Source organism: Oncorhynchus keta, chromosome 24 (genome assembly GCF_023373465.1).
Source record: "Oncorhynchus keta strain PuntledgeMale-10-30-2019 chromosome 24, Oket_V2, whole genome shotgun sequence".
NCBI lineage: Eukaryota > Metazoa > Chordata > Actinopteri > Salmoniformes > Salmonidae > Oncorhynchus > Oncorhynchus keta.
The window spans coordinates 783,722-799,721 of NC_068444.1; the positions used below are offsets into that span (position 1 = coordinate 783,722).

The 16,000-nt window shown below is 46.0% G+C and overlaps 1 protein-coding gene across 4 annotated transcripts in view; it reads left to right on the top strand.

Annotated features, from left to right (window-relative positions):
- LOC118382110 (AT-rich interactive domain-containing protein 4B-like) overlaps positions 1-16,000 on the top strand; it is a 269,423-nt gene that overhangs the window by 24,871 nt on the left and 228,552 nt on the right. For all 4 annotated transcript variants that reach the window (XM_052477441.1, XM_052477442.1, XM_052477445.1 and 1 more), the window contains exon 3: positions 14,895-15,005. In XM_052477441.1, coding sequence (XP_052333401.1) covers positions 14,895-15,005 — 111 coding nt within the window. The remainder of the gene's footprint in view (positions 1-14,894; positions 15,006-16,000) is intronic.

Genomic DNA, 16,000 nt, shown 5'->3' on the forward strand with positions numbered 1-16,000 from the left:
CACTCTACCTGGGGATGAATATAGTACTGGCTGGATTCACTCTACCTGGGGATGAATATAGTACTGGCTGGATTCACTCTACCTGGGGATGAATATAGTACTGGCTGGATTCACTCTACCTGGGGATGAATATAGTACTGGCTGGATTCACTCTACCTGGGGATGAATATAGTACTGGCTGGATTCACTCTACCTGGGGATGAATATAGTACTGGCTGGATTCACTCTACCTGGGGATGAATATAGTACTGGCTGGATTCACTCTACCTGGGGATGAATATAGTACTGGCTGGATTCACTCTACCAGGGGATGAATATAGTACTGGCTGGATTCACTCTACCTGGGGATGAATATAGTACTGGCTGGATTCACTCTACCTGGGGATGAATATAGTACTGGCTGGATTCACTCTACCTGGGGATGAATATAGTACTGGCTGGATTCACTCTACCTGGGGATGAATATAGTACTGGCTGGATTCACTCTACCTGGGGATGAATATAGTACTGGCTGGATTCACTCTACCTGGGGATGAATATAGTACTGGCTGGATTCACTCTACCTGGGGATGAATATAGTACTGGCTGGATTCACTCTACCTGGGGATGAATATAGTACTGGCTGGATTCACTCTACCTGGGGATGAATATAGTACTGGCTGGATTCACTCTACCTGGGGATGAATATAGTACTGGCTGGATTCACTCTACCTGGGGATGAATATAGTACTGGCTGGATTCACTCTACCTGGGGATGAATATAGTACTGGCTGGATTCACTCTACCTGGGGATGAATATAGTACTGGCTGGATTCACTCTACCTGGGGATGAATATAGTACTGGCTGGATTCACTCTACCTGGGGATGAATATAGTACTGGCTGGATTCACTCTACCTGGGGATGAATATAGTACTGGCTGGATTCACTCTACCTGGGGATGAATATAGTACTGGCTGGATTCACTCTACCTGGGGATGAATATAGTACTGGCTGGATTCACTCTACCTGGGGATGAATATAGTACTGGCTGGATTCACTCTACCTGGGGATGAATATAGTACTGGCTGGATTCACTCTACCTGGGGATGAATATAGTACTGGCTGGATTCACTCTACCAGGGGATGAATATAGTACTGGCTGGATTCACTCTACCTGGGGATGAATATAGTACTGGCTGGATTCACTCTACCTGGGGATGAATATAGTACTGGCTGGATTCACTCTACCTGGGGATGAATATAGTACTGGCTGGATTCACTCTACCTGGGGATGAATATAGTACTGGCTGGATTCACTCTACCTGGGGATGAATATAGTACTGGCTGGATTCACTCTACCTGGGGATGAATATAGTACTGGCTGGATTCACTCTACCTGGGGATGAATATAGTACTGGCTGGATTCACTCTACCTGGGGATGAATATAGTACTGGCTGGATTCACTCTACCTGGGGATGAATATAGTACTGGCTGGATTCACTCTACCTGGGGATGAATATAGTACTGGCTGGATTCACTCTACCTGGGGATGAATATAGTACTGGCTGGATTCACTCTACCTGGGGATGAATATAGTACTGGCTGGATTCACTCTACCTGGGGATGAATATAGTACTGGCTGGATTCACTCTACCAGGGGATGAATATAGTACTGGCTGGATTCACTCTACCTGGGGATGAATATAGTACTGGCTGGATTCACTCTACCTGGGGATGAATATAGTACTGGCTGGATTCACTCTACCTGGGGATGAATATAGTACTGGCTGGATTCACTCTACCTGGGGATGAATATAGTACTGGCTGGATTCACTCTACCAGGGGATGAATATAGTACTGGCTGGATTCACTCTACCTGGGGATGAATATAGTACTGGCTGGATTCACTCTACCTGGGGATGAATATAGTACTGGCTGGATTCACTCTACCTGGGGATGAATATAGTACTGGCTGGATTCACTCTACCTGGGGATGAATATAGTACTGGCTGGATTCACTCTACCTGGGGATGAATATAGTACTGGCTGGATTCACTCTACCTGGGGATGAATATAGTACTGGCTGGATTCACTCTACCTGGGGATGAATATAGTACTGGCTGGATTCACTCTACCTGGGGATGAATATAGTACTGGCTGGATTCACTCTACCTGGGGATGAATATAGTACTGGCTGGATTCACTCTACCTGGGGATGAATATAGTACTGGCTGGATTCACTCTACCTGGGGATGAATATAGTACTGGCTGGATTCACTCTACCTGGGGATGAATATAGTACTGGCTGGATTCACTCTACCTGGGGATGAATATAGTACTGGCTGGATTCACTCTACCTGGGGATGAATATAGTACTGGCTGGATTCACTCTACCAGGGGATGAATATAGTACTGGCTGGATTCACTCTACCTGGGGATGAATTCATAGTACTGGCTGGATTCACTCTACCTGGGGATGAATATAGTACTGGCTGGATTCACTCTACCTGGGGATGAATATAGTACTGGCTGGATTCACTCTACCTGGGGATGAATATAGTACTGGCTGGATTCACTCTACCTGGGGATGAATATAGTACTGGCTGGATTCACTCTACCTGGGGATGAATATAGTACTGGCTGGATTCACTCTACCTGGGGATGAATATAGTACTGGCTGGATTCACTCTACCTGGGGATGAATATAGTACTGGCTGGATTCACTCTACCTGGGGATGAATATAGTACTGGCTGGATTCACTCTACCTGGGGATGAATATAGTACTGGCTGGATTCACTCTACCTGGGGATGAATATAGTACTGGCTGGATTCACTCTACCTGGGGATGAATATAGTACTGGCTGGATTCACTCTACCTGGGGATGAATATAGTACTGGCTGGATTCACTCTACCTGGGGATGAATATAGTACTGGCTGGATTCACTCTACCTGGGGATGAATATAGTACTGGCTGGATTCACTCTACCTGGGGATGAATATAGTACTGGCTGGATTCACTCTACCTGGGGATGGGGATGGAATATAGAATACTGGCTGGATTCACTCTACCTGGGGATGAATATAGTACTGGCTGGATTCACTCTACCAGGGGATGAATATAGTACTGGCTGGATTCACTCTACCTGGGGATGAATATAGTACTGGCTGGATTCACTCTACCTGGGGATGAATATAGTACTGGCTGGATTCACTCTACCTGGGGATGAATATAGTACTGGCTGGATTCACTCTACCTGGGGATGAATATAGTACTGGCTGGATTCACTCTACCAGGGGATGAATATAGTACTGGCTGGATTCACTCTACCTGGGGATGAATATAGTACTGGCTGGATTCACTCTACCTGGGGATGAATATAGTACTGGCTGGATTCACTCTACCTGGGGATGAATATAGTACTGGCTGGATTCACTCTACCTGGGGATGAATATAGTACTGGCTGGATTCACTCTACCTGGGGATGAATATAGTACTGGCTGGATTCACTCTACCAGGGGATGAATATAGTACTGGCTGGATTCACTCTACCAGGGGATGAATATAGTACTGGCTGGATTCACTCTACCTGGGGATGAATATAGTACTGGCTGGATTCACTCTACCTGGGGATGAATATAGTACTGGCTGGATTCACTCTACCAGGGGATGAATATAGTACTGGCTGGATTCACTCTACCTGGGGATGAATATAGTACTGGCTGGATTCACTCTACCTGGGGATGAATATAGTACTGGCTGGATTCACTCTACCTGGGGATGAATATAGTACTGGCTGGATTCACTCTACCTGGGGATGAATATAGTACTGGCTGGATTCACTCTACCTGGGGATGAATATAGTACTGGCTGGATTCACTCTACCTGGGGATGAATATAGTACTGGCTGGATTCACTCTACCTGGGGATGAATATAGTACTGGCTGGATTCACTCTACCTGGGGATGAATATAGTACTGGCTGGATTCACTCTACCTGGGGATGAATATAGTACTGGCTGGATTCACTCTACCTGGGGATGAATATAGTACTGGCTGGATTCACTCTCCTGGGGATGAATATAGTACTGGCTGGATTCACTCTACCTGGGGATTAATATAGTACTGGGGATGAATATAGTACTGGCTGGATTCACTCTACCAGGGGATGAATATAGTACTGGCTGGATTCACTCTACCTGGGGATGAATATAGTACTGGCTGGATTCACTCTACCTGGGGATGAATATAGTACTGGCTGGATTCACTCTACCTGGGGATGAATATAGTACTGGCTGGATTCACTCTACCTGGGGATGAATATAGTACTGGCTGGATTCACTCTACCTGGGGATGAATATAGTACTGGCTGGATTCACTCTACCTGGGGATGAATATAGTACTGGCTGGATTCACTCTACCTGGGGATGAATATAGTACTGGCTGGATTCACTCTACCTGGGGATGAATATAGTACTGGCTGGATTCACTCTACCTGGGATGAATATAGTACTGGCTGGATTCACTCTACCTGGGGATGAATATAGTACTGGCTGGATTCACTCTACCAGGGGATGAATATAGTACTGGCTGGATTCACTCTACCTGGGGATGAATATAGTACTGGCTGGATTCACTCTACCTGGGGATGAATATAGTACTGGCTGGATTCACTCTTACCTGGGGATGAATATAGTACTGGCTGGATTCACTCTACCTGGGGATGAATATAGTACTGGCTGGATTCACTCTACCTGGGGATGAATATAGTACTGGCTGGATTCACTCTGCCTGGGGATGAATATAGTACTGGCTGGATTCACTCTACCTGGGGATGAATATAGTACTGGCTGGATTCACTCTACCTGGGGATGAATATAGTACTGGCTGGATTCACTCTACCTGGGGATGAATATAGTACTGGCTGGATTCACTCTACCTGGGGATGAATATAGTACTGGCTGGCTGGATTCACTCTACCTGGGGATGAATATAGTACTGGCTGGATTCACTCTACCTGGGGATGAATATAGTACTGGCTGGATTCACTCTACCTGGGGATGAATATAGTACTGGCTGGATTCACTCTACCTGGGGATGAATATAGTACTGGCTGGATTCACTCTACCTGGGGATGAATATAGTACTGGCTGGATTCACTCTACCTGGGGATGAATATAGTACTGGCTGGATTCACTCTACCTGGGGATGAATATAGTACTGGCTGGATTCACTCTACCAGGGGATGAATATAGTACTGGCTGGATTCACTCTACCTGGGGATGAATATAGTACTGGCTGGATTCACTCTACCTGGGGATGAATATAGTACTGGCTGGATTCACTCTACCTGGGGATTAATATAGTACTGGCTGGATTCACTCTACCTGGGGATGAATATAGTACTGGCTGGATTCACTCTACCTGGGGATGAATATAGTACTGGCTGGATTCACTCTACCTGGGGATGAATATAGTACTGGCTGGATTCACTCTACCTGGGGATGAATATAGTACTGGCTGGATTCACTCTACCAGGGGATGAATATAGTACTGGCTGGATTCACTCTACCTGGGGATGAATATAGTACTGGCTGGATTCACTCTACCTGGGGATGAATATAGTACTGGCTGGATTCACTCTACCTGGGGATGAATATAGTACTGGCTGGATTCACTCTACCTGGGGATGAATATAGTACTGGCTGGATTCACTCTACCAGGGGATGAATATAGTACTGGCTGGATTCACTCTACCTGGGGATGAATATAGTACTGGCTGGATTCACTCTACCTGGGGATGAATATAGTACTGGCTGGATTCACTCTACCTGGGGATGAATATAGTACTGGCTGGATTCACTCTACCTGGGGATGAATATAGTACTGGCTGGATTCACTCTACCAGGGGATGAATATAGTACTGGCTGGATTCACTCTACCTGGGGATGAATATAGTACTGGCTGGATTCACTCTACCTGGGGATGAATATAGTACTGGCTGGATTCACTCTACCTGGGGATGAATATAGTACTGGCTGGATTCACTCTACCTGGGGATGAATATAGTACTGGCTGGATTCACTCTACCTGGGGATGAATATAGTACTGGCTGGATTCACTCTACCAGGGGATGAATATAGTACTGGCTGGATTCACTCTACCTGGGGATGAATATAGTACTGGCTGGATTCACTCTACCTGGGGATTAATATAGTACTGGCTGGATTCACTCTACCTGGGGATGAATATAGTACTGGCTGGATTCACTCTACCAGGGATTAATATAGTACTGGCTGGATTCACTCTACCTGGGGATGAATATAGTACTGGCTGGATTCACTCTACCTGGGGATGAATATAGTACTGGCTGGATTCACTCTACCTGGGATGAATATAGTACTGGCTGGATTCACTCTACCTGGGGATGAATATAGTACTGGCTGGATTCACTCTACCAGGGGATGAATTCACTAGTAGTACTGGCTGGATTCACTCTACCAGGGGATGAATATAGTACTGGCTGGATTCACTCTACCTGGGGATTAATATAGTACTGGCTGGATTCACTCTACCTGGGGATGAATATAGTACTGGCTGGATTCACTCTACCTGGGGATGAATATAGTACTGGCTGGATTCACTCTACCTGGGGATGAATATAGTACTGGCTGGATTCACTCTACCTGGGGATGAATATAGTACTGGCTGGATTCACTCTACCTGGGGATGAATATAGTACTGGCTGGATTCACTCTACCTGGGGATGAATATAGTACTGGCTGGATTCACTCTACCAGGGGATGAATATAGTACTGGCTGGATTCACTCTACCTGGGGATGAATAGTACTGGCTGGATTCACTCTACCAGGGGATGAATATAGTACTGGCTGGGCTGGATTCACTCTACCGCAGGGGATGAATATAGTACTGGCTGGATTCACTCTACCTGGGGATGAATATAGTACTGGCTGGATTCACTCTACCTGGGGATGAATATAGTACTGGCTGGATTCACTCTACCAGGGGATGAATATAGTACTGGCTGGATTCACTCTACCTGGGGATGAATATAGTACTGGCTGGATTCACTCTACCTGGGGATGATGAATATAGTACTGGCTGGATTCACTCTACCAGGGATGAATATAGTACTGGCTGGATTCACTCTACCTGGGGATGAATATAGTACTGGCTGGATTCACTCTACCTGGGGATGAATATAGTACTGGCTGGATTCACTCTACCTGGGGATGAATATAGTACTGGCTGGATTCACTTCTACCTGGGGATGAATATAGTACTGGCTGGATTCACTCTACCTGGGGATGAATATAGTACTGGCTGGGGGATGAATATAGTACTGGCTGGATTCACCCTGGGGATGAATATAGTACTGGCTGGATTCACTCTACCTGGGGATGAATATAGTACTGGCTGGATTCACTCTACCTGGGGATGAATATAGTACTGGCTGGATTCACTCTACCTGGGGATGAATATAGTACTGGCTGGATTCACTCTACCTGGGGATGAATATAGTACTGGCTGGATTCACTCTACCAGGGGATTAATATAGTACTGGCTGGATTCACTCTACCAGGGGATGAATATAGTACTGGCTGGATTCACTCTACCTGGGGATGAATATAGTACTGGCTGGATTCACTCTACCTGGGGATGAATATAGTACTGGCTGGATTCACTCTACCTGGGGATGAATATAGTACTGGCTGGATTCACTCTACCTGGGGATGAATATAGTACTGGCTGGATTCACTCTACCTGGGGAATATAGAATACTAGTACTGGCTGGATTCACTCTACCTGGGGATGAATATAGTACTGGCTGGATTCACTCTACCAGGGGATGAATATAGTACTGGTACTGGATTCACTCTACCTGGGGATGAATATAGTACTGGCTGGATTCACTCTACCTGGGGATGAATATAGTACTGGCTGGATTCACTCTACCTGGGGATGAATATAGTACTGGCTGGATTCACTCTACCTGGGGATGAATATAGTACTGGCTGGATTCACTCTACCTGGGGATGAATATAGTACTGGCTGGATTCACTCTACCTGGGGATGAATATAGTACTGGCTGGATTCACTCTACCTGGGGATGAATATAGTACTGGCTGGATTCACTCTACCTGGGGATGAATATAGTACTGGCTGGATTCACTCTATGAATATAGTACCTGGGGATGAATATAGGCTGGATTCACTCTACCAGGCTGGCTGGATTCACTCTACCTGGGGATGAATATAGTACTGGCTGGATTCACTCTACCTGGGGATGAATATAGTACTGGCTGGATTCACTCTACCTGGGGATGAATATAGTACTGGCTGGATTCACTCTACCTGGGGATTAATATAGTACTGGCTGGATTCACTCTACCTGGGGATGAATATAGTACTGGCTGGATTCACTCTACCAGGGGATGAATATAGTACTGGCTGGATTCACTCTACCTGGGGATGAATATAGTACTGGCTGGATTCACTCTACCTGGGGATGAATATAGTACTGGCTGGATTCACTCTACCTGGGGATGAATATAGTACTGGCTGGATTCACTCTACCAGGGGATTAATATAGTACTGGCTGGATTCACTCTACCTGGGGATGAATATAGTACTGGCTGGATTCACTCTACCAGGGGATGAATATAGTACTGGCTGGATTCACTCTACCTGGGGATGAATATAGTACTGGCTGGATTCACTCTACCTGGGGATGAATATAGTACTGGCTGGATTCACTCTACCTGGGGATGAATATAGTACTGGCTGGATTCACTCTACCTGGGGATTAATATAGTACTGGCTGGATTCACTCTACCAGGGGATGAATATAGTACTGGCTGGATTCACGTTCACCCTGGGGATTAATATAGTACTGGCTGGATTCACTCTACCAGGGGATTAATATAGTACTGGCTGGATTCACTCTACCTGGGGATTAATATAGTACTGGATGGATTCACTCTACCTGGGGATGAATATAGTACTGGCTGGATTCACTCTACCAGGGGATGAATATAGTACTGGCTGGATTCACTCTACCTGGGGATGAATATAGTACTGGCTGGATTCACTCTACCTGGGGATGAATATAGTACTGGCTGGATTCACTCTACCTGGCGATGAATATAGTACTGGCTGGATTCACTCTACCAGGGGATGATGGGGATGAATATAGTACTGGCTGGATTCACTCTACCTGGGGATGAATATAGTACTGGCTGGATTCACTCTACCTGGGGATGAATATAGTACTGGCTGGATTCACTCTACCTGGGGATGAATATAGTACTGGCTGGATTCACTCTACCTGGGGATGAATATAGTACTGGCTGGATTCACTCTACCTGGGGATGAATATAGTACTGGCTGGATTCACTCTACCTGGGGATGAATATAGTACTGGCTGGATTCACTCTACCTGGGGATGAATATAGTACTGGCTGGATTCACTCTACCTGGGGATGAATATAGTACTGGCTGGATTCACTCTACCTGGGGATGAATATAGTACTGGCTGGATTCACTCTACCTGGGGATGAATATAGTACTGGCTGGATTCACTCTACCAGGGGATGAATATAGTACTGGCTGGATTCACTCTACCTGGGGATGAATATAGTACTGGCTGGATTCACTCTACCTGGGGATGATTAATATAGTACTGGCTGGATTCACTCTACCTGGGGATTATAGTACTGGCTGGATTCACTCTACCTGGGGATGAATATAGTACTGGCTGGATTCACTCTACCTGGGGATGAATATAGTACTGGCTGGATTCACTCTACCTGGGGATGAATATAGTACTGGCTGGATTCACTCTACCTGGGGATGAATATAGTACTGGCTGGATTCACTCTACCTGGGGATGAATATAGTACTGGCTGGATTCACTCTACCTGGGGATGAATATAGTACTGGCTGGATTCACTCTACCTGGGGATGAATATAGTACTGGCTGGATTCACTCTACCTGGGGATGAATATAGTACTGGCTGGATTCACTCTACCAGGGGATGAATATAGTACTGGCTGGATTCACTCTACCTGGGGATGAATATAGTACTGGCTGGATTCACTCTACCTGGGGATGAATATAGTACTGGCTGGATTCACTCTACCTGGGGATGAATATAGTACTGGCTGGATTCACTCTACCTGGGGATGAATATAGTACTGGCTGGATTCACTCTACCTGGGGATGAATATAGTACTGGCTGGATTCACTCTACCTGGGGATGAATATAGTACTGGCTGGATTCACTCTACCTGGGGATGAATATAGTACTGGCTGGATTCACTCTACCAGGGGATGAATATAGTACTGGCTGGATTCACTCTACCTGGGGATGAATATAGTACTGGCTGGATTCACTCTACCTGGGGATGAATATAGTACTGGCTGGATTCACTCTGGGGATTAATATAGTACCAGGGATGAATATAGTACTGGCTGGATTCACTCTACCTGGGGATGAATATAGTACTGGCTGGATTCACTCTACCTGGGGATGAATATAGTACTGGCTGGATTCACTCTACCTGGGGATGAATATAGTACTGGCTGGATTCACTCTACCTGGGGATGAATATAGTACTGGCTGGATTCACTCTACCAGGGGATGAATATAGTACTGGCTGGATTCACTCTACCTGAATATAGTACTGGCTGGATTCACTCTACCTGGGGATGAATATAGTACTGGCTGGATTCACTCTACCTGGGGATGAATATAGTACTGGCTGGCTGGATTCACTCTACCTGGGGATGAATATAGTACTGGCTGGATTCACTCTACCTGGGGATGAATATAGTACTGGCTGGATTCACTCTACCTGGGGATGAATATAGTACTGGCTGGATTCACTCTACCAGGGGATGAATATAGTACTGGCTGGATTCACTCTACCTGGGGATGAATATAGTACTGGCTGGACTGGCTGGATTCACTCTACCTGGGGATGAATATAGTACTGGCTGGATTCACTCTACCTGGGGATGAATATAGTACTGGCTGGATTCACTCTACCAGGGGATGAATATAGTACTGGCTGGATTCACTCTACCTGGGGATGAATATAGTACTGGCTGGATTCACTCTACCTGGGGATGAATATAGTACTGGCTGGATTCACTCTACCTGGGGATGAATATAGTACTGGCTGGATTCACTCTACCTGGGGATGAATATAGTACTGGCTGGATTCACTCTACCAGGGGATGAATATAGTACTGGCTGGATTCACTCTACCTGGGGATTAATATAGTACTGGCTGGATTCACTCTACCAGGGGATTAATATAGTACTGGCTGGATTCACACTCTACCAGGGGATGAATATAGTACTGGCTGGATTCACTCTACCTGGGGATGAATATAGTACTGGCTGGATTCACTCTACCTGGGGATGAATATAGTACTGGCTGGATTCACTCTACCTGGGGATGAATATAGTACTGGCTGGATTCACTCTACCAGGGGATGAATATAGTACTGGCTGGATTCACTCTACCTGGGGATGAATATAGTACTGGCTGGATTCACTCTACCTGGGGATGAATATAGTACTGGCTGGATTCACTCTACCTGGGGATGAATATAGTACTGGGATTCACTGGGGATTCACTCTACCAGGGGATGAATATAGTACTGGCTGGATTCACTCTACCTGGGGATGAATATAGTACTGGCTGGATTCACTCTACCTGGGGATGAATATAGTACTGGCTGGATTCACTCTACCTGGGGATGAATATAGTACTGGCTGGATTCACTCTACCTGGGGATGAATATAGTACTGGCTGGATTCACTCTACCTGGGGATGAATATAGTACTGGCTGGATTCACTCTACCTGGGGATGAATATAGTACTGGCTGGATTCACTCTACCTGGGGATGAATATAGTACTGGCTGGATTCACTCTACCTGGGGATGAATATAGTACTGGCTGGATTCACTCTACCTGGGGATGAATATAGTACTGGCTGGATTCACTCTACCTGGGGATGAATATAGTACTGGCTGGATTCACTCTACCTGGGGATGAATATAGTACTGGCTGGATTCACTCTACCAGGGGATGAATATAGTACTGGCTGGATTCACTCTACCTGGGGATGAATATAGTACTGGCTGGATTCACTCTACCTGGGGATGAATATAGTACTGGCTGGATTCACTCTACCAGGGGATGAATATAGTACTGGCTGGATTCACTCTACCAGGGGATTAATATAGTACTGGCTGGATTCACTCTACCTGGGGATGAATATAGTACTGGCTGGATTCACTCTACCTGGGGATTAATATAGTACTGGCTGGATTCACTCTACCTGGGGATGAATATAGTACTGGCTGGATTCACTCTACCAGGGGATGAATATAGTACTGGCTGGATTCACTCTACCTGGGGATGAATATAGTACTGGCTGGATTCACTCTACCTGGGGATGAATATAGTACTGGCTGGATTCACTCTACCTGGGGATGAATATAGTACTGGCTGGATTCACTCTACCTGGGGATGAATATAGTACTGGCTGGATTCACTCTACCTGGGGATGAATATAGTACTGGCTGGATTCACTCTACCTGGGGATGAATATAGTACTGGCTGGATTCACTCTACCTGGGGATGAATATAGTACTGGCTGGATTCACTCTACCTGGGGATGAATATAGTACTGGCTGGATTCACTCTACCTCTATAGTACTGGCTGGATTCACTCTACCTGGGGATTAATATAGTACTGGCTGGATTCACTCTACCTGGGGATGAATATAGTACTGGCTGGATTCACTCTACCTGGGGATGAATATAGTACTGGCTGGGGATTCACACTCTACCTCTACCTGGGGATGAATATAGTACTGGCTGGATTCACTCTACCTGGGGATGAATATAGTACTGGCTGATTCACTAGGGGATGAATATAGTACTGGCTGGATTCACTCTACCTGGGGATGAATATAGTACTGGCTGGATTCACTTCACCTGGGGATGAATATAGTACTGGCTGGATTCACTCTACCAGGGGATGAATATAGTACTGGCTGGATTCACTCTACCTGGGGATTAATATAGTACTGGCTGGATTCACTCTACCTGGGGATGAATATAGTACTGGCTGGATTCACTCTACCTGGGGATGAATATAGTACTGGCTGGATTCACTCTACCTGGGGATGAATATAGTACTGGCTGGATTCACTCTACCTGGGGATGAATATAGTACTGGCTGGATGAATATAGTACTGGCTGGATTCACTCTACCTGGGGATTAATATAGTACTGGCTGGATTCACTCTACCTGGGGATGAATATAGTACTGGCTGGATTCACTCTACCTGGGGATGAATATAGTACTGGCTGGATTCACTCTACCTGGGGATGAATATAGTACTGGCTGGATTCACTCTACCTGGGGATGAATATAGTACTGGCTGGATTCACTCTACCTGGGGATGAATATAGTACTGGCTGGATTCACTCTACCTGGGGATGAATATAGTACTGGCTGGATTCACTCTACCTGGGGATGAATATAGTACTGGCTGGATTCACTCTACCTGGGGATGAATATAGTACTGGCTGGATTCACTCTACCTGGGGATGAATATAGTACTGGCTGGATTCACTCTACCTGGGGATGAATATAGTACTGGCTGGATTCACTCTACCTGGGGATGAATATAGTACTGGCTGGATTCACTCTACCTGGGGATGAATATAGTACTGGCTGGATTCACTCTACCTGGGGATGAATATAGTACTGGCTGGATTCACTCTACCTGGGGATGAATATAGTACTGGCTGGATTCACTCTACCAGGGGATGAATATAGTACTGGCTGGATTCACTCTACCAGGGGATGAATATAGTACTGGCTGGATTCACTCTACCTGGGGATGAATATAGTACTGGCTGGATTCACTCTGGCTGGACCTGGGGATGAATATAGTACTGGCTGGATTCACTCCCTGGGGATGAATATAGTACTGGCTGGATTCACTCTACCTGGGGATGAATTACTGGCTGGATTCACTCTACCTGGGGATTAATATAGTACTGGCTGGATTCACTCTACCTGGGGATGAATATAGTACTGGCTGGATTCACTCTACCTGGGGATGAATATAGTACTGGCTGGATTCACTCTACCTGGGGATTAATATAGTACTGGCTGGATTCACTCTACCTGGGGATGAATATAGTACTGGATGGATTCACTCTACCTGGGGATGAATATAGTACTGGCTGGATTCACTCTACCTGGGGATGAATATAGTACTGGCTGGATTCACGTTCACCCTGGGGATTAATATAGTACTGGCTGGATTCACTCTACCTGGGGATGAATATAGTACTGGATGGATTCACTCTACCTGGGGATTAATATAGTACTGGCTGGATTCACTCTACCTGGGGATTAATATAGTACTGGATGGATTCACTCTACCTGGGGATTAATATAGTACTGGATGGATTCACTTCCCCTCAGACCTTACTGATTTGTAGTCCTTGGTTGTAGGAACCAAACAGAATGGGCCAAAGCAGAGAGGAACCTAAATGAATTTGTCCAATAAATGCTTGTTCTTGTTTTCCGTTGCAAAATGTTTTAAATTGTGCACTAATGAATATAACCCTACATTTCGTTGCAGATCTCACTGGTATTATTCACTCACTGACGCCTCTCACTGTCCTGACTTGAACCATTTGAATCTCTTGTTCCTCTCCACTCATCTTGTTCCTCTCCACTCATCTGAACGTCATCATTGACTTCTACTCACGGTGTCTCCCTCCCTCCCTCCCTCCCTCCCTCCCTCCCTCCCTCCCCTCCCCTCCCCTCCCCTTTCTCTAAGTCTAGACTCCGGAGGAGCCGCCCTACCTGACAGTGGGCACTGATGTCAGCGCCAAGTACAGAGGTGCTTTCTGTGAGGCCAAGATCAAGACTGCCAAGAGACTGGTCAAGGCCAAGGTAACTGTTCAAGACTTAATGATCAGGAGATGTAATTTTGTCCTGTCTTAGTTTGGTATGACAGTGACTAGAATTTGCAATGGAGCAGAAAGAGTTGTATCACCAGGCTAGTTGTATCACCAGGCTAGTTGTATCACCAGGCTAGTTGTATCACCAGGTTAGTTGTAGGACCAGGTTAGTTGTAGCACCAGGCTAGTTGTAGCACCAGACTAGTTGTAGCACCAGACTAGTTGTAGCACCAGGCTAGTTGTAGCACCAGACTAGTTGTAGCACCAGACTAGTTGTAGCACCAGGCTAGTTGTATCACCAGGCTAGTTGTATCACCAGGCTAGTTGTATCACCAGGCTAATTGTATCACCAGGCTAGTTGTAGCACCAGACTAGTTGTAGCACCAGACTAGTTGTAGCACCAGGCTAGTTGTAGCACCAGGCTAGTTGTATCACCAGGCTAATTGTAGCACCAGGCAAGTTGTAGCACCAGACTAGTTGTAGCACCAGACTAGTTGTAGCACCAAGCTAGTTGTAGCACCAGGCTAGTTGTATCACCAGGCTAATTGTAGCACCAGGCTAGTTGTAGGACCAGGCTAGTTGTAGGACCAGGCTAATTGTAGGACCAGGCTAGTTGTAGGACCAGGCTAGTTGTAGCACCAGACTAGTTGTAGCACCAGGCTAGTTGTAGCACCAGGCTAGTTGTAGCGCCAGGCTAGTTGTAGCACCGGACTAGTTGTAGCACCAGACTAGTTGTAGCACCAGGCTAGTTGTAGCACCAGGCTAGTTGTAGCACCAGGCTAGTTGTAGCACCAGGCTAGTTGTAGCACCAGACTAGTTGTAGCACCAGGCTAATTGTAGGACCAGGCTAGTTGTAGCACCAGGCTAGTTGTAGCACCAGGCTAGTTGTAGCACCAGGCTAGTTGTACTAGTTGTAGCACCAGACTAGTTGTAGCACCAGGCTAGTTGTAGCACCAGGCTAATTGTAGCACCAGGTGAGTTGTAGCA